The sequence below is a fragment of the Pristis pectinata genome, chromosome 14, assembly GCF_009764475.1.
Source record: "Pristis pectinata isolate sPriPec2 chromosome 14, sPriPec2.1.pri, whole genome shotgun sequence".
NCBI classification, from domain to species: Eukaryota; Metazoa; Chordata; class Chondrichthyes; order Rhinopristiformes; family Pristidae; genus Pristis; species Pristis pectinata.
The window spans coordinates 24,091,203-24,110,286 of NC_067418.1; the positions used below are offsets into that span (position 1 = coordinate 24,091,203).

Sequence of the window (19,084 nt, forward strand, 5' to 3'; positions counted from 1 at the left end):
ACCACTGGCAGATCAAAACTCTGCCTAAATATGACAACAAATCCAAGGACACGTTTTCCATTATCATCTGTTCTACATATCAACAGACAACACCCCAAATTATGGAACAGATCCAATTAACACAGAATAACTTAAACTGATCACCCCATCATACAAAAGACAATAATGATGTATTAGATATTTACAATATTTTTCTTTCCTAATGACTCGCCAAAATTCAAAATGTCACAGTATCTGAACTACCCAGCACTGAACATTCAAGGTTATAATATCCGAGCTAGTAAAAATAAAATTAGACAAGTTTAGAAATGAAATCAATGCTGAAATATCTTACTAGTGTATCAGGAATCAATGTCACGTTGCAGAATATGCCTAAAAATGACTAACACAGGCCAATCATCTGAACTGTACAAGCAAGCATTCATTCAATAAATCCAGTTACTTAGTTTATCCTCAAGAAAAGCAGTACTAGTATACATATTTTCCAATTGTCAAACTCAAACAATAGTTCTGGTCTTAATTTCCAAGAGACTGAATAATGTGTAAAAATCCTTAGTTTCCAGTTCAAAAATTGCTTAAATACATCTGAAACTCTCGGATTCAAACATTCCAACAAGCAATGAAACTGACTGACCTTTGCAATGTTTTTTAGCACTACAACATTTAAGGTTAGTTCATGTCTACTACTACAGTTTAACACTAGCTCATATTTCACACTGAAAGCAATACTGCATATTAACTGCATTAATAAGGTGAAGAATTCAGAACGTATTATATCAAAGCTCTACCAAATATCCAATACATTAGTCAACTATTTAAAAAAAGCTTGAGCATATTTCTTTAAATTCCAGCACTGCTTACCCAAACCATTGCACAGCAAGTACACTAAAATTCGTTGATCAGAGCGACAGAGTAAAAAAAAATCAAGAACTGCAGATACTGGAAATCTAAAATATTAACTTCTCTTTCCACAGATGTTGCTTGGCCTGGTTGAGTTTTTCCACTAAGTTGTGTTTTTATTTTATATTATACTCTGTAATATACGTAGTCTCAGATTGCAGGGAAGAAATTCACTGTGGGGGTGAATCTGTGGTTTTTGCTCCCACAGAGGGCTGTGAAGGCCCATTTTTAATAAAGGATAGATAAATTTTGAGATATAAAAGCCATCAAGTAGTATGGTGAGAGCAGGAATTTGGTATTCAGATAATCAGCCATGATTGGACTGAATGGCAGAGCAGACTCAAAGGGCTGAATGGCTTACTGCTCTTATTACCTTTATTTCTAATGACATGGGTATATCAAATTAATATAACAAAAATCTTCATGAATTACAAATTTGTTTTATATTACTCTGAGAAAATCCTTTGAATGATTCACATACTGTATACTATTTGCATTCGAACTGCAATATGTGACAGCAACAGGGGTACTGTATATATGTGTGCATACATCTTTAGAACTGTCAGGACATATTGGGAGTATGGTTAGTAAAAGCACAAGGGAACCTCAGCTTTACAAATGAAGGCTTGAAATACAAAAGCAAGATGGTTATGTGGAATGTTCATATAACACTAGTTAGGCCACAATATAAGTGTTGCATCTAAATCTGATCACATTTAAAAAGATAGCAACCCTGTAGAGAAAGTGCAGATTTACTGGAACACTTCCAGGGAAGCAGGATTTCAACACCAAGGTTAGACTGAAGCAGCTATGGTTTTACTCCTCAGAGCAAGGAATGTTGAGAGGGGATTTAATAGAAACATGCAAGATCAAGACAGGTTTTCATAGGATGAATAGAGAACCTGCTCCCCTCAGCAGGTTGCTCAAAGAACAGAGCAAACCAATTTGAAGTACAGGAGAGGTGTAAAGAACAACTTTATTTTATACAGAAATTACCATCCGGAACTCAGTGCCTCTAGAGGTGGTGGAAGGAGAATCAAATCAAGGTCTTCAAAAGGGATTCAAGGGAAAATAACTTGTGAGACAATACAGGAGCAACTGGAATGGTCTCAATGGTTCATATGACCTTCTGTTTTCATGAATATACATCAACATAATACAAAGACAAAAGGCACAAGGAAGGATCATTCCACTGAAATTTACAGTTAAACCCCAAACAAGCTGGGGAGGACAGGCAGGTCATTTCAGTTTAGTGTGAATTTGGACCCCTGAAATGTTATTAAACAAAACTTCAAAACTTCAAGAACTGACCCATTTGATTGGATTTGTCCAATTTCTGATTCAGATAGCAAGCGAAAAGCCTTATTCCCAGCAATTCTATACCTACTTAGCACCCAAAATAGGTTTATCCCCATATCTATAAATATAAATTCCTATGTTCGAATGTTAAACATTACTATGCTCCACTGGAATCCAAATTGGAGCACAATAACACAGCAAAAAAAATATTTTAAGATAACATTTGAGCAATGATGTACACATAGAGAGCACAATGAGCCAGAACAATAATATACAACTGCCATCAATTTACACCATAATTTCCAGATAAAGCCATCAGGACAGAATAAGCAGAAGTCAAAATGCTAGCACATGAAGCAAAATGCAATATCAGATATGAAAATTAGCTGCATTTCTTACAGATGTTATTCATAAATTTAAAAAAAATATAGCCCAAATTTGACTCCCAGTCTGCATCTAAATGTTTGAAACTCTAAACTTACAAGTACCTAGTGAATATCAAAGTATACACAAAAAATATTTATATTCTGCAGGTGTATGCTATTACAACTTCATAAATCATCAATCTGTATTACATTTAAGAACTATTCATCAGCAAAAGTCAATTATAAACAAATGCTTTTAAAGACCAAATCGAATTATGGCCTTCACACGCAAGGCCGATAGGAGTCCTATTAAGACAAGCGTGGAAGTTCAAACTTAAAAATTGCAACATGCGATAAAAACTGGATGAGAACAATTTTAAAACTGATCATTCTCCAACAAAGATGACAATAATAACTGCATGATAATGAATAAAGCATCCAATCAGAATCATGGTGATATTGCGAACAGGTAGCTTCCAAGATGCAGTGTATGCAGTCCTTTTATACCAGCAATTTTAGTTGGGGCATGGGGTGAGGGAGGAAAGAATGGGGAGAAAAAGAGGGGGAATATTATTTTCTTCTTGATTGTTCTGATGATTCAGAAAAACTGACATTAAAAGCAAAAGGGATTCCACACCTGAATCAACCCCAATTAAAGCTTGTAAGAATCACAGTGAAATCAAAAACATCAACATCTAGAAGATGTTGAAGTAAATAAAACAAAAGGATAATTAACTTGGAATTCAGATGACAAGAGTTAATGTCTTTGAACAAAATAAGCAATAACTGCAAATGACTCCTTATAGATACCGCATTTGAGGATGTATTTTGAACAGATACTAAGAGTAAGATTATGCTTATCCAGGAATTATGCCTACTAATGTTACTGTAACAGCAGGAAATCTGAACCACACAGTTTAGTGAGCTCACATATGCGTAACTCTGCTGCGTTACATCTTTATCGCTGGTACTCAAAGCTTTGAACTAAAGACCTTAGGCCTGAAAGATTCACTGAACCATGTTAATATTCTGTAATTAGTGCAAAATACAAATCCTCAATTCCACAGAAGCTTCAATTCGCAACAGATCAGCAGCCCCCTTTCAGCAATAAAAAGTTAACATGCAGTGTTAATAAGCTCAAGAGTGATCTTCCAGCAATTATACTGCAAAAAGTTTAAAATTTGCATTAATAAAATGAGCCTTACTGCTTGAAATGCAGCTAATTTCCCCATAAAGCCAAAGTGAGCGAATGGAAACAGACAGAGGAAAGGCAGACTCCACAAGAACAAACTGACAAAAAGAAATCAGCAACAAGCTGCAAGTGTGCAACACATCTTTATTGAAACTTTCTCTGATGCAGCAACATCAATTTACAAACTCACACTTCTCGGGAGCTCTAAAAGGCAGAGAAGAAAAAGAAATACAGCCTCAGTTTAAAAACCAGTGAATCAAACATCTGCAAATGAACTTTATCAAAATACTCCCAGAAAGGGACAAATGGTGGCAGCATTAAGATGGTAGTAAGAAATTTTTTTTTTTACAAAAAAATAAATTAAGGAATTTTCAAGTTTTCAGGAACAAAACTGACATACCATTTGCTCTTTTATCACAGACGTGTCTTTCTCTCTCTCGCGTTCTATGTAGATGCAAACTACCAGAAACAGTTTCTGCTCAAGAATTGAACGTGGTTATTTATAAAGCAGGGTTATTTTTGCTCGAAGCTGACAAAGTGAAAACAAAGATTAAAGCTTCAAAGCTTCAACAAAAATGTTCTTGGGTGGGATATCTGAATCAAGTTTGTGTGGCCTACTTTTAAGAATAAATTTGTAATTCATCAACTCCCTCTAGAATGGAGCAGCACTGTGGCTGTGAAAGACAAAATTAAGCACTGCCAATATTTCACTTTCTCCAGTCCTTCATTAGGAGCGCATCACTTGAGCATTACCTCGAGGAGTGCCCCGAGGTCCACCAGGTCCAGAGCCACGCTTGAAGTTTTGCTGATATCCATCCTACAAAACAACAAAGATTTGAGAAGTTTGTTTCCAAATTAGAAAAAAGGCAAAAGACTTCTGTGAATTCTAGTGTCTCAGAGCAAACCAAACATTAAAATCTGTAATCCTAATTTGCACGAGTAAAAATTATTGGTCCTGTACTTTCAGGACTGAAAACAACTCTTTCGAGTCCCCAGTTAAATTTAAGAGACTTGTGACTTTGGAAATTTAAACAAAATGAAGCTGCTCAGTGGCTAGGTCAACCTGAGAGCTATAACTTGTCTAAATACAACAATTCAATCTGACCTAATGCTCAATTTCACTCATGTCAGATTTGCCAGCGATTGTATTGTAGCCAGAATCGACTGCTCATGCATCTTTACAGCAAGATGATATTCCAAGGAGGAATATAGATTAAGGTTAGTTTATTTAATTCAATGTTTTTAAGTTGCTTTAAATTGCTTCATCATTTTAGAACATGGTTCCCAAATCTTTGAATATGTAGGACTCCTGTAACTATTTAGTGAATGACAGTATGGCTATTCTAGGAAAGAGATATTCCAATTTCAAGGTTACTAAACATGGAAAGATTTTCAGTTTCCTAAAAAAAAATCAAAAGTTTATTGCTTTCAATTAAGATTTTTTTTTAAAACTAATTTTGATATTCTTCTGAAAATAAATATTTTATCAACCTCTTTTCAATCTAACTAAGCACAGAAAGAAATAAACATACAATCCATTGCAAAAGTTACAGGCCAATCTTTTAATTACACATAATTTTAGCAAAAGTTCTTTCCTGGTTTAATTAGCATTCCCAATAAACGGGATCCATGAACAGGAAATTGGGCCCAGAATAATAAAAAAAAAGTTAAAATAGCCTATTAAGTGACCAAAGATAATTGGATGTTGGTAAAGATGTGCATTATGTTTAAAGAAGTTCTTATTTACTTAATGGACCTAGTTCTCAACTAAAATATTCTTACTGAAAATATCCAAAATTTGGTTAAACATTACTGATTACAATTTAGATGGGACAAATAAATTAATACATTGCAACTCTTGCAGACATCTTGAGAAGTGAAACTAAGGCAAATGATCAACTAGCAACAAGTAAAAGGCTTCATATATCAGGTCAAATGAATTACAAATGAAAACAGTTAAAACTGTCAAATTGGTGGCTGCAATACGTCTTGAAATGTTGTGTTGTTAAAATTCAATACATCTCTGGTTTGGCAGCCTTACAATTTTTCTATTTGAACATCTAGATCTAAAAATACCCCCTGCAAAATATTCCATTTTAAAATTCTAAATCCAATTGCTTATTTACATTTTCGCATATTTCTCCATAAACTGGCAAAAATAGAAAGCTACGTTGTACTAGATTCCTGATGTTTCCCAAGGTCTAGATCGTTGATAGCCAATGACAACTGAAGAGTACTTACACGTTGGTATCCAGAATTGGAGTAGTCACGAGGGGCAGAAAATGGAGACTGTCCGTAATTACTACTTGGAGTGTTTGAAAATGGAGGGCGATAGTTTTCATATCCACCTGAAATACAAATATTTAATCAGATACCAAATACCAACTAGGCTTTTCCAATGCACACTGGATAATTCAAGATTCCCACAGATGCAGATGGTACAGAATGACCTCAAGGATTAATAACCTTTTTAAAACAAAAGGTCCAGTGGACAGAAACCCTCAGGAAATATTTCCATCTCTCATCAATTTTTTGCCGATGTGCACATGAAGACACAATCTCCCAAAGATCAAGTCGCACATGAGTGAAATATCTTGGTATGACCTGTCCAAGTGGACAGTCTCCATACACAAGAAACAGCAGTGAATCCCAACCTAGTGGCCTGGAGGTAATAGTTGTGGGTCATCTCTTATTGAACCACGGCAATGCAAGTGGTGGAAGTCTTAGCACTTGGTGCAACCCAGCAATTTGCTTGACCATTTCAGAGGCAAACACACTTATTCAGACAGGGTAAAGATGAACTTCATTTACTAAAGGACATTAATGAACCATATTTTTGCCAAAATAACCCAGATGTTTCACCATTACTTTTACTTTAATTCAAAATTAAGCTGAATTTAGATTACTATGCTGGCAAAGTAAGGCTTCAACTCAAAAATAGTAGCATATTTTAATGAGTGTGGTTGATATAGTCTACATGAACTTCAGTCAGGTTTTCAACTATGAACCAGATGGGAAACTGATCCAAAAGGTTAGAGTCCATGGGATATAGTCTACATAGCATATTTTAATGAGTGTGGTTGATATAGTCTACATGAACTTCAGTCAGGTTTTCAACTATGAACCAGATGGGAAACTGATCCAAAAGGTTAGAGTCCATGGGATCCAAAGTTGTCTTGGTTAGAGTCCATGGGATCCAAAGTTGTCTTGGTAATAGGTGATATGGGGTGATGGTTGGGGGTAAGGTGGGGTTGTTTTGTGATTGGAAGCCTTTGACCAGTGGTGTACCATAATGATCTGCGCTGGAATCTTTACTGTTTGTTATGTACATTGCGATTTGGATATGAATAAGTATACAGGTGACATGAAAACTGGCAATGTTATTAATGGTGAGATTGATTTTTTTTTAGGCTATTCCTTCCCCATGCAGAAATGTAAGAAAAACTAGAGCCACAGCATTGGGGGCGGGGTGGGGTGGAATCTGAGCAATAATTTTTTTTGCCCAGTGCGTGGTTGAAATATGGAACACGCTGCCTTACGGGGTGGTGGAGAAAGAGACTCGCACAATATTTAGGCATCCAGCACTTAAATTGCCCAGGCGTAAAAGGCTACTGACCAAATACTGGTAAATGGGATTAGTATAGATGGGCGCTCAATGGCCAGCATGAACATGCTGCGGCAAAGGACCCGTTTCTGCTTTGTATCACTACCTCTGGATCTTCAGCCCACTTCCCTATACATTAATTTAACTACTATGTTACTAACCCCACAATGAACTTTAAAACAAGACCACAAAAAGGTGACCAAATCCAAGATGTTGTAGCTCCAAGATGTTGGTCTAGGTTCCAGCATCTGTATGTTTTATTCACATACTGTTTGACTTCTAAAAATTGTGATTGATGTGTCATCTATAATTTTTCAATGAGGTGGAATTTGCTATCACATAGGTGAGACTAAAGACACTAGCCATTACTTAAATGTTGTTTATTGGCAATAAATCCCTCCCTCAATGTGTGGTCTCATTCTATCATGTTTTGAGAATTTCAGAAAAAAAATTAAATTCTTACTTTTCCAACTTTCCTTCCCTATCTCACTTGCACTCTTTTTCCTGTACCTGATTTCTGGTGACAGACCTCTCGGCGGGTGAGCATTTTGGAGATAATGCAACTCCCTGACCTTTAGCATAGCCATGGACAAGGATAGGAACAGACGATATGGGAAAGTTTATCTAATTGGGGGAGGGCTAATTCCAAGGGTATTAGGCAGGAATTAGGGAGCGTAAATTAAGAACGGATGCCCTCAGGGAAACACACAGCAGAAATGCAGAGGTCGCTTAAGGAACACGTGCTGGGCAGAAAAGTGGCAGATGGAGTTCAATCCGGAAAAGTGTGAAGTGAAACACTTTGGAAGAATGAACTTGAAGGCGGAGTACAAGGTTAATGGCAGGATTCTTAGCAGTGTGGAGGAACAGAGGGACCTTGGGGTCCAAGTCCATAGATCCCCCAAAGTTGCCACGCAAGTTGATAGGGTGGTTAAGAAGGCATATGGTGTGCTCGCCTTCATTAGTCAGGAGATCGAGTTCAAGAGCCACGAAGTAATGTTGCAGCTCTATAAAACTCTGGTTTGACCACACTTGGGAGTATTGTGTTCAGTTCTGGTCACCTCATTATAGGAAGGATGTGGAAGCTTTAGAGAGGGTGCAGAGGAGATTTACCAGGATGCTGCCTGGATAGAGAACATGTCTTATGAAGAAAGGTTGAGCAAGCTAGGGTTTTCCTCTTTGGAACAACGCAGTTTGAGAGGCTACTTAATAGAGGTATACAAGATTATGATGGGCATAGACGGAACGGACAGCCAGCACCTTTTCCGCAGGGCAGCAATGGTCAGTACCAGAGGACATCAGTTTAAGGTCAAGAAGGAAAGTTTAGGGGAGATGTCAGAGGTAGTTTTTTGGTGTGTTTTTTTAAATAAATAAATAAGCAGACAGGTGAGAGAGTGTGTCTGTACGTAAACACACACAGAGCAATGGGTGCCTGGAACACACTGCTGGGGGTGGTGGTGGTAGAGGCTGATACAGTAGGGAAATCTAAAAGACTACATGGATATAAGAAAAATAGAGGGTTATGGGCAATGTAGGAGGGAAGGGTAGGATTGATGATGGAGAAGGTGTTTATATAAATTGGCACAACATTTATTGTGCTGCACTGTTCTATGCTCTATGATTCAAGAGTGCTTTCACACTCCTCCTCACTATTTAGCCAATTCTTAGATTTCACTGGTCTAGGAGAGGGCCTGTCATTTGCACTCTTCATTCAGTAACAAAATGCCTTTCTTTATTCATAATGTTACTAGATTACAGTTTCAGCAAAATTGAACCCAACTCAAAAGGGGCACAGAAAAAAGACTAAATTAGATGCTCTACAACAGCAGATCTAGAACAATATTTAAGCAGTGTGGCATATTTAATTACACAGATAATTATTCTAATCTTTAAAAGCTACACTCAAATTATCAATAACAAGTTAAATCCTACCTCTAAATCCATTAGCAGGTCCCCGATAGCCATTCATCCCACCTCGAGCATTGCGTGGCCCACCACGTGACACACCTCTGCTGTTGTAGAAGGCCTGCCCTGTGCGTGCAAAGCCCGAATTCTGTTGAGGCTGTTGGGACAGCTGTTGATGAGGTGCTCCAGCAGGGTGCGTTTGATCTTGAGATGCATGGTAAGGACTAACCACTACGCAAAGGGAAAAATGGGATCTAATCAGTTTAGTACAAGTGAAGTCGTGGCCACAGTATCTCAAATAGAAATCAAATAAACAAAGGTGCAATCCCCTCTGATTTCATTCACCTTGCATATAAACAAAAGAATTCTGTACAGAATTAAAATTAGTTAAGTCTTTATTGGGTAGATTTTAACACTTTCGATTGGTGGAAGAACCCAAACAAAAGGTATTTTATTCAAATTGGACAAAAGGTTATTCAGCTGTAAGAAAGGAATTCTTCACCCTAAGACTGTAGAAACCCACAATGTCTACCACTGTAAAATCCACCAAGGGTTGGATTAATTGAAAATTCCAAAATTGAAATTAATGCAACTTTGTTGGGCAAGCATACGAGGATTATAGAACTCAGATGGCTAGAAAAATGGGAGAACAAGATACAGAAGCCAAACAGAATACTACTTTCACTGCGTTCCAAGAATTTTACAAATGCCAATAACTGTTATAAAATTAATACAAAAAAAACTATTACCAGCGATGACATGCGTTTCCCCTGACATGATGATTAAAATCAGTGTGGATTCTAAATCCTGATGTTAAACTCCTACTCGCCAAGTTTCATTCAACTTCACCAGTCTGGTTAAAGTATAAATTAAGTTGTAACAAGATATTGCAACATTCACAAGTCATTTTTCTGAACACAAGTAAAAGTGAGGCAACAAAAAAATCCAACAAGCCACCATATTTTAGCCACCAACACCAATTCTCAACACCAGTGAACCAGACACCTTCCTCAGATATACTAGCAATCTTCCATCTCCTACGATAAGTATACCTGTTCCTTATCACATAACCTCAAAAAAAATTTTTCAAACAAAAGGAAACAGATTATTTCTGGGTTTCTGGTCCATAATTGTTTAATTGCCATCACCACCCCCATATCCAAGTAAAAACCCAAAATCAATACGGCAAGGAGGTGGGGGGAGGAAAGATGATTGCAAGATTAGTGTATACAACAGCAAATCAGACCAAGACAATATACGAAACAATATATCACATTTTCTTTCTCATCAACTTTATTGGAAAAGCAAGATGGGTGATGCACAAAATGGATGAATTATTAGGTATCATTTGATTTGCTTAAACATTGAAGGCTAAATTTTGGACCTGCATAGATGAAAACCTCATCAGCTCCATTATCTGAATCTGTACTGTTTTCTTCTGATCTACTCACCATGACTTAAATATTCATCTACTATCTGCTGAGGTCGGATTACAGAACAAACTGCTAACTGTGCAGCAGTAAGACTCAAAAGATTGAGGTGAATTTGCAGGATCATCCTGCTCACTGGCACAAAGAATTTGATTCAAGGTTAACACAAGGCAAAAGTAACACTTGGAATCCTACCTAAAATCCACTACTCCTGGAAGCATCACAAAATTTTTTAGTTGTACTAATTAATGTATTTCCTGTAATGGGGCATCCAGAAATACACCACAAACTCCAAACACAACCTGGCCCCAAATCTCTCACATTCACTATTAGCACCTGTGTTCCATAAGGTATCTTTATTAGTCACATGTACATCGAAACACACAGTGAAATGCATCTTTTGCGCAGAGTGTTCCGGGGACAGCCCGCAAGTGTCGCCACACTTCTGGCGCCAACATAACATGCCAACAACTTCCTAACCCGTACGTCTTTGGAATGTGGGAGGAAACCTGAGCGCCCAGAGGAAAACCATGCAGACAAGGGGAGAAAGTACAAACTCTTTACAGACGGCGGCCGGAATTGCACACGGGTCGCTGGCGCTGTAAAGCGTTACGCTAACCGCTACACTACCGTGCCTGCCCATAAGATATCTTATGACATTAAAGGTGTGATATGTTAAAGTTGCTGTGTGAATTGAACAATCTTCAGCCTTTGTACATTATGATAGAACCTCATTTTTAATTATAGATCTTTCTCCCCGCTTGCATACAAAGTAGTCAGTCTTAAGCCAGCAGCATAAAGCAGGCGGCTTTATACAAACTTGTATGAATCCAAACCCCACCCAGAGCTTTAATGAAAATGAATGATTCAGATGCAATGTTTAAGAGGTGACCAATATAACAGGACAAATATCTACACTTCAGAACTTTGTGGTCCTCTGGGGCACTTTTCACTTAAGACTGCAACCTCACTCTACTTGCAGTACAAGACCAATGCCATACAGCAACTTGTTTTGTCCACTTAATAAATTTAGGAGGTGCTGAAATGCCAGAGATCCTACTTAACCCTATGCTAAGTAACACAAGGAACAGTATAAGCCCGTGCTCATCACTTGACATACTTCACATTTATCCGTACTATAATGCTTCAGCCAGTCAACTGAGTACTTCATAGTATTCACATCTCTTGCCGTCAATTACAATGTGTTACGATTTACGTTCTGTAAATACACCATTCTCCTTGTGCCTGTGCTCAAATTACTTGTGTATAAAAATGGAAAATGACAAGTCCTGGCATACAGCAAATGAAGCTACCATTCGTGCTTCAGGAACCCTGAAATTCATTTGTTATCTTGCCAGGAGCAAGATGCTAAAAAACAAAAGTTGGGAAAGATGATGGACAATAAAACAGCTAACAGGAGATTGAGCCTCCAAGAAAATCTCCATCCTCAACAACAGCAAGGTCCAGAATGAGAGGCTGAATGAAAACATATTCAGCCAGGAACTGAGTGGATGATTCATTGCCAAGATCACAACCAACACAGTAATTGGTCTTCAGCCAATTTGATTCACTCCACATGATAACAAGAAAAAAGTTGAGAGCATTAAATACTACAGAGGTTATTGTTCCAGGCAAAATCCCAGATTCAGAACTAGTTGTGCCTCCAGCCAAACTGTGACGGAGGAGTTACATCTCCGGTAGCAAACCAACAATGCAGATAATTGGCAGCTATGTCCCTTTTGGCAGGTACAGGATGTCTAATCTGGCGAATCAGCAATAATGTATCATGAAACTAAGTTGTTATTCTAGATTTTGTATTATGCAAAAATGGGATTTATCAGTAATCTTATAGTAATGGATCCTTTGAAGAGCAACTATTATGAATAAATATAACAGAATCTCATACTTAGTTTGAGAGCAACATGGTCAAGTCCAAAATCAGGCCTTAAATTTAATTGAAGCCATTATGAGGGAAGAGTTGGCTGAAGCATTAGGAAATTAGACTAAAAGATAAAGGCAGATGAGCAAATGTGGAAATTTGCAAAAACTCATTTCTCAAAATTTACATTTTCTTGAGGACTGCAAGCTTCATTGAGAAAATTGGTCCAACTATGGCCAACCAGAGTTTAAGGTTAATCTTGGATTGAAAGAGGCTCAAAGTTGCAAAGGGTTGTAAGTGTAGTCTTTCAGAGGGTTTTATAAATTGGCAAAAGACAAAGAAACTGATAGATAAGAAAAATAGAATATATAAAAGTAAACCAAGATCAAATAAAAATTCAGACACATGGGACATAATGGGTAAATAAGGAAATTACATGTCTTCACAGTAGGTGACACACACATGGCAAAGCGGAAAACCAACTGGTGACAATGAAAAGCTTATTAGAAAGGAAAAAAAAATGAAGTTAATGAGAGTAGTTACAGAAAATGCAAATTGGAAATAATGCTGAAACCCCACCTAAAAACCGCTAACATCCCTCCAATGGTCAAATCAATAAAAAAAATTGCACAAATCATGGAATAATGGTTGAATTACTGGAATAATAATCCAGAAGCCACAACAACTGGAGATTGAATTCCATAATTGCAGCTGAGATATTCAGTTGATTAAATGATCTAGAAATATAAAGTTAGTAATAGAGAGCTCAAAGCACCCTTCTGTTATCAAGACTCTATCTGCTTTTCTCATATCCTACAGAGAAAGGCCTTCATGTGACCACTGCCCCACCACCCCCAACCCATAGTGTCATGGACAATCCGTAGCTGCCCTCAACCTTATAGCAACTCAGTTGTACTAAAATGCTGTCAAAAAACAAAACACACACCATCAACTTAGCCACCAAATACAGACAAAACAAAGGCACGCTCAGCCTAATCAACTATGCAAAGTCTCTCATGAACAAGTTTCTAAATATTAAGACAAACGTAGCCACCAGAGTTCAGTTCACAGAGGCAACCCTGAGCTTCCGGTGCCTGCCACTCTAATTCTCTTCCTCACTCCCACCTGTGGCCTCTTGCACAGTTATACAAGGTCTAATGCAAGCTTGAGGAACAGCATCTGATCTGCTGTGCAGGCGTAGTGCAGTATTCCAGACCCAATATTGAATTCCATAACTTCAGGAACTCTGCTTGTATCAGAACTTGCCGATTCTGCTGTACATCATTCATGCAAATTAAGCCCATTTTTCTCTTTCCATCAGCACTCCCTCCGTGACCTCTTGGATCTCCTACAGCTCTATATTGGGGCAACTTCATCTAAAGTTTATCTCCAGGATAGACTTGGCCTCACCCTATCAGAGACACTCCATTTATCCTTTTCATCCCTCCCCCACCCGCTTGAAACTTAAGACTAATGTTTTCTCTTTTTCCTCGTTCTGATAAGTCCTCAATTTAAGATGTTAACTCTGTTTCTCCTACCACAGATATTGCCTGACCTACTGAATGTTTCCAGCATTTTATGTTTTATTTCAGATTTTCAGCATCTCCATTTTCTCTGACTCTCACTACAGCCTAGAACTGAATTACAGTAAGAGTGATACCCTGGACATCAAGGAACCATTTGAACAAGTGGTTCCTTTCAATAAGATTGAAGTCAATGGGAATCAAGGGGGAAACTCTCCTCCAACCAGAGTAATGAATTTCACAAAGATGATTGTAGCTGCTGGAGATCAAGGAAAGAAATATGATGGGATATTCTCCACTTGCTTGGACGATTTTAGTTTCAATAAACATTCACACAATCTGGCATCTGAAGTAATCACCCTTCCCATTGCTGGTATACACTGGCTGCAGTGAGTGCGAGTTCTAAAAGAGACTGCAAAACTTACCAGGATTGCTTCAACAACACTGTCCAACCCATGACTATTACCTCCTGATGAACAAGATGAGCAAAATGATAGATAGATAGCATCATCTATTTACTTTCCCTCTAAGCTATATATTTTCCTGACTTGGAAATACATCTTCTGTTTATTTTAGTGGAAGTAGGCATCATAAGAAAAGGCTCTATTTATTAATTATTCCTAATATTGGCAACTATTCACTGTCACTGTGTACAAACACCTGAGCATCCTGTCTACCAGCATTCTGTACGTCATCACGGCAACTACAGTCATTCAAGGTGGTGGATCACTACCTTCAAGGACTATAATGCCAGCTTGCCCTCTACGACATCAATGTCAAATAAAGAGCAGCATGCAACATTCACTAAAGAGATGAGAAAGACTTGGGCACTATGGGCGAGGACAGAACTACCAACTAGTGCACTGCTCATGAACTTAAAGGTGAGGCTGAACAAATAAATAATCTTGATTCTTTCAATTTCTAACAATAACATTTAGTGTCAAAGGTTAAATTTGTGACAAAAAAAGCTGCTCTTTCCAAGGTGTCATAATTTGGACATTACCCAAGGTTCCAAAAGAAATAGCCAGAAACAGCAACAATGCATTTGCAAATCAAAACTCTAATTTAGCAAATTCTAAAATATGAAAGCAAATAGTTTACAGATTTTGTTTTAAAATGAAGCATGACAAGGTTCCATGATACATTTCCAAGATTCAGGCAAAATTGCAAAAATATGTGCCATGTAGTGAACTGAATTATGACTAAAAATGGAACTCTCTGAAAATACATGAATAGGAAACCGTCTAAAATTGAGCTGGTTGCATTTAAATTGAATGTGCCCACAGTTCCACAACTTTATTCCTCCCAAAGAAAAGTAACTTAGATTTTAACAGCATTATAAAATTAAAGCCACAAATCTACCAACACAATTACTTCACGACATTTGAAAGAGAAAGGTGAAAACAGCATTATGGAAGAACATCCTACCAGTTGCAAGTGTTTCCTGCTGCAATTCAGATTGCTCCACCTGATGCTGAGGCTGGCTACTGAAACCTTGGCTGTAGCTGGCCTGATAGGGACTCTGTTGTTTGAGTGAGTCTGGGTCACTGGCAGGAGGCACTGGTGCATTCATATTAAACACCTTTTTAAAAAGAAAATAGGAAAGAAAGAGAACAATTTAAAAACAGACTCTACTGTAACCTGATAACATCTGCATTAAACAAAAAGAACAGTAGCCTGAATTTTGGGATTAAAATCTCAGAAGATGAAGACAGTAAATAAATTACTTGAACAGAATCAATCTCCAAAGAATTTAAAATATATTGTAAAAAGCATCTATTATGCTAGGTGAATACTATCTAACAGTATGTAATCATTATTCTTTCCTGAACATACCTGGAAAAATTGATGGACGTCATGAAAGCACATGAAAAGGTTCAGTACAGGACAGCTCAAAACACTGCATGCTCAAAGAATTTGCTGACGTTTTAATGTTTTCTAGAAGAATATATTTATATAACACATGTCCCTGTCAGAACATCCAAAGTACTTTATTGTCAAAGTACTAATGAAGTACGTGAAGAGACAATTTGAACTTGACAAATTCTGACAAATGAAGTGAAAATGACCAGTGGCTTCGACACTGCAAATACAGTGGCATGCAAAGGTTTGAGCACCCCTGGTCAAAATTTCTGTTACTGTGAATAGTTAAGCAAGGAAAAGATGACCTGATTTCCAAAAGGCATAAAGTTAAAGATGACACGTTTCTTTAATATTTTAAGCAAGATTACTTTTTTATTTCCATCTTCTACAGTTTCAAAAATAAAAGGAAAAGGGCCCGAAGCAAAAGTTTGGGCACCCTGCATGGTCAGTACTTAGTAACACCCCCTTTGGCAAGTATCACAGCTTGTAAATGCTTTCTGTAGCCAGCTAAGAGTCTTTCAATTCTTGTTTGGGGGATTTTCACTCATTCTTCCTTGCAAAAGTCTTCTAGTTCTGAGAGATTCTTGGGCCGTCTTGCATGCACTGCTCTTCTGAGGTCTATCCACAGATTTTCGATGATATTTAGGTTGGGGGACTGTGAGGTCCATGGCAAAACCTTCAGCTTGTGCCTCGAGGTAGTCCACTGTGGATTTTGAGGTATGTTTAGGATAGTTATCATGTTGTAGTTGTTTTTTTTTAAACAGACGGTGTGATGTTTGCTTCCAGAATTTGTGTTGTTTGCTTCCAGAATTTGCTGGTATTTAATTGAATTCATTCTTCCCTGTACCAGTGAAATGTTCCCTGTGCCACTGGCTGCAACACAAGCCCAAAGCATGATCGATCCACCCTCATGCTTAACAGTTGAAGAGGTGTTCTTTTCATGAAATTCTGCACCCTTTTTTCTCCAAACTTGCCTGCGCCCTCACCACAAAATTCAGCATCAGAAGTTTGCAAAGGAACATCTAAGCAAGCCTGATGCATTTTGGAAACAAGTCCTGTGGACCAATGAAGTTAAAATAGAACTTTTTGGCTGCAATGAGATCATGCTTCATTACAAGGCTTGCAGTGGTTCAAGAAGTTGCTTCACCATCACCTTCTCAAAGGCATTAGTGATGGGCAGTAAATGCTGGATATATGACACAAGAAGGTATTGGTATTTGGTTTATTATTGTCACTTGTACCGAGGTAAAGGACAACAGGTTCTTTTTCCTTAGTAATTTAAACCAAAACATAATGAAAGATAACTTTCATATTAGGTCTCACATATTCCAAACCAAGTGCTTCAGTAAATTCAAACGACAAAGGAATATTAATTTTTTTTTAATATAAACTGTGGATGAAGTTTTTATACATTTTGGGGAAAGTACAAAGACAAATGTTCCCTCAAATTATAAAGGTGAGGTCTTTTCAAGCAATAATTTAGAATACACTAATTAGCTTTAAAAGGTAAAATGTTTGTCCTCATGTGAATCATTTTACTGAGAATGGGAACAGGCTGCCTGTGGAAAACCAGAGTGATTGTTTGATCTGGTTATTAATGTAGGTATGTGATGCATTGTTCACAACATTTTGCAGTTCCTGTGGGGGGGGGGGGGGGGGGGGGGGGGGGGGGGGTGAAGCCTTGGCACAATGTGCAAAGTACTTCAAACTCAGACATCATCTAACTGCTATTTTAGGTATGATTTTATGTTGATGTTACTGGTATTCTCAGGCTGGTATTCTGGACTAATAACCCAGAAACCAAAAGTTCAAATCCCACCATGGACCACTCTGAATTTAAATTCTGTTTTATAGTCCCATACTTCTGCAGTTTAGAGAAGTGAGTGGTGATCTCATTGAAACACACAAGATTCTATTTGGTGCTGTAAACAAAGGCAGTATCTCTGTGCAGAAACTGGATTGCATTCATTCAGTGGTGTCTGCAATGGATTTTAGCAGACATAATACCAACATTGAGATCTGTCATTGAACACCATATCCTTGGAGATGAGAGAAGTTGTCAGGTCAGGAGACTGCTTCTTTGATATGTCGCCCAGACTGATCTTATCAAAGCTCTGTGCACCATCATCAACAGTCCATCATAAGACTGGAGCTAACCTTGGAGCTGACCACATTTGCTGTGGACAAACATAGTTGAGGATGACCTCAAGTCTCTCATTCCTGACCGCACAGTGTGTTAACTGTTCAAAATAGGATTGCCTGACAGTACCTTGAGGAAAACAAAGAAGAAGGTGTAGCAGGTGGGGTTGATACAGTGTGGGTAGTGAACAAGGTAATGTCTGGACTCCAATTGGAATACATAGGACTAGGATGCTTTGTCTCTGTGTATGCGGTCAGGCACTGAGGACTGAAATTTAGGGGATTTCTTCTTCTATAAGAAGTTGATATTTTCTATACCAGGGTTAAGTTCTTCAAATGATAAAGGATATTCATGCTGGGATCAATACATTCTTGACCTCTTAAGAGAATCAAGGGAAAAGGAAATCAAGTATAAAAGTAGAATTGTGGGCAAGAGTTAAACATGACCTTAAAAAATGGTGGAGCAGGTGATTATTTGGCCCAGTCTTCAACCTATTTACATTCTAAAAAATGTGCCTTTGAAACTTTCTTGATTGAGCTTTGAGCTCAGAGGATTCATAGGCACTTGGTTATTCTTTAATTTATCTACATAAAATGCACATTTGAGTCACTGTGGTAAAATAGAACTCCAAAGAGTTGGAGACTCATAGTTTTGTCATGGTTCCGAGTGCTGGTTCTTGATTCTGCCCCTTATCCCCATTGATGGTGCCTTGTCGTGCAGCACATGGTATCCATGCACTGCTATTTGCCTAATGACACACACCTGAGTTCTATCAGGAGACTAGTATAAGAAACCTGGTTTCACAAACACTGGTTGCCAGATTATTGGTCTATCTCTGGGTATGCTTTGTCTCCTGGCTGCTTTGAGCCATTAACTCTAGAGCAGTCCCGGTTTCGTGGTTTCTCCTAGAAAACCCTGTGTCCGTGTCAGGACTCAGTCTCAGAGTCCAGAGACAAGATTTCTTCTGTACGCCATTCTGCATTTGGT

The 19,084-nt window shown here is 38.0% G+C and overlaps 1 protein-coding gene across 4 annotated transcripts in view; it reads right to left on the reverse strand.

Moving 5' to 3' along the window:
* The window catches only part of caprin1b (cell cycle associated protein 1b), a 90,880-nt gene that overhangs the window by 7,564 nt on the left and 64,232 nt on the right, over positions 1 to 19,084 (reverse strand). For all 4 annotated transcript variants that reach the window (XM_052028937.1, XM_052028934.1, XM_052028936.1 and 1 more), the window contains 4 exons: positions 15,523 to 15,676; positions 9,290 to 9,493; positions 5,998 to 6,104; positions 4,510 to 4,573 (listed from right to left, as the gene is read on the reverse strand). In XM_052028937.1, coding sequence (XP_051884897.1) covers positions 4,510 to 4,573; positions 5,998 to 6,104; positions 9,290 to 9,493; positions 15,523 to 15,676 — 529 coding nt within the window. The remainder of the gene's footprint in view (positions 1 to 4,509; positions 4,574 to 5,997; positions 6,105 to 9,289; positions 9,494 to 15,522; positions 15,677 to 19,084) is intronic.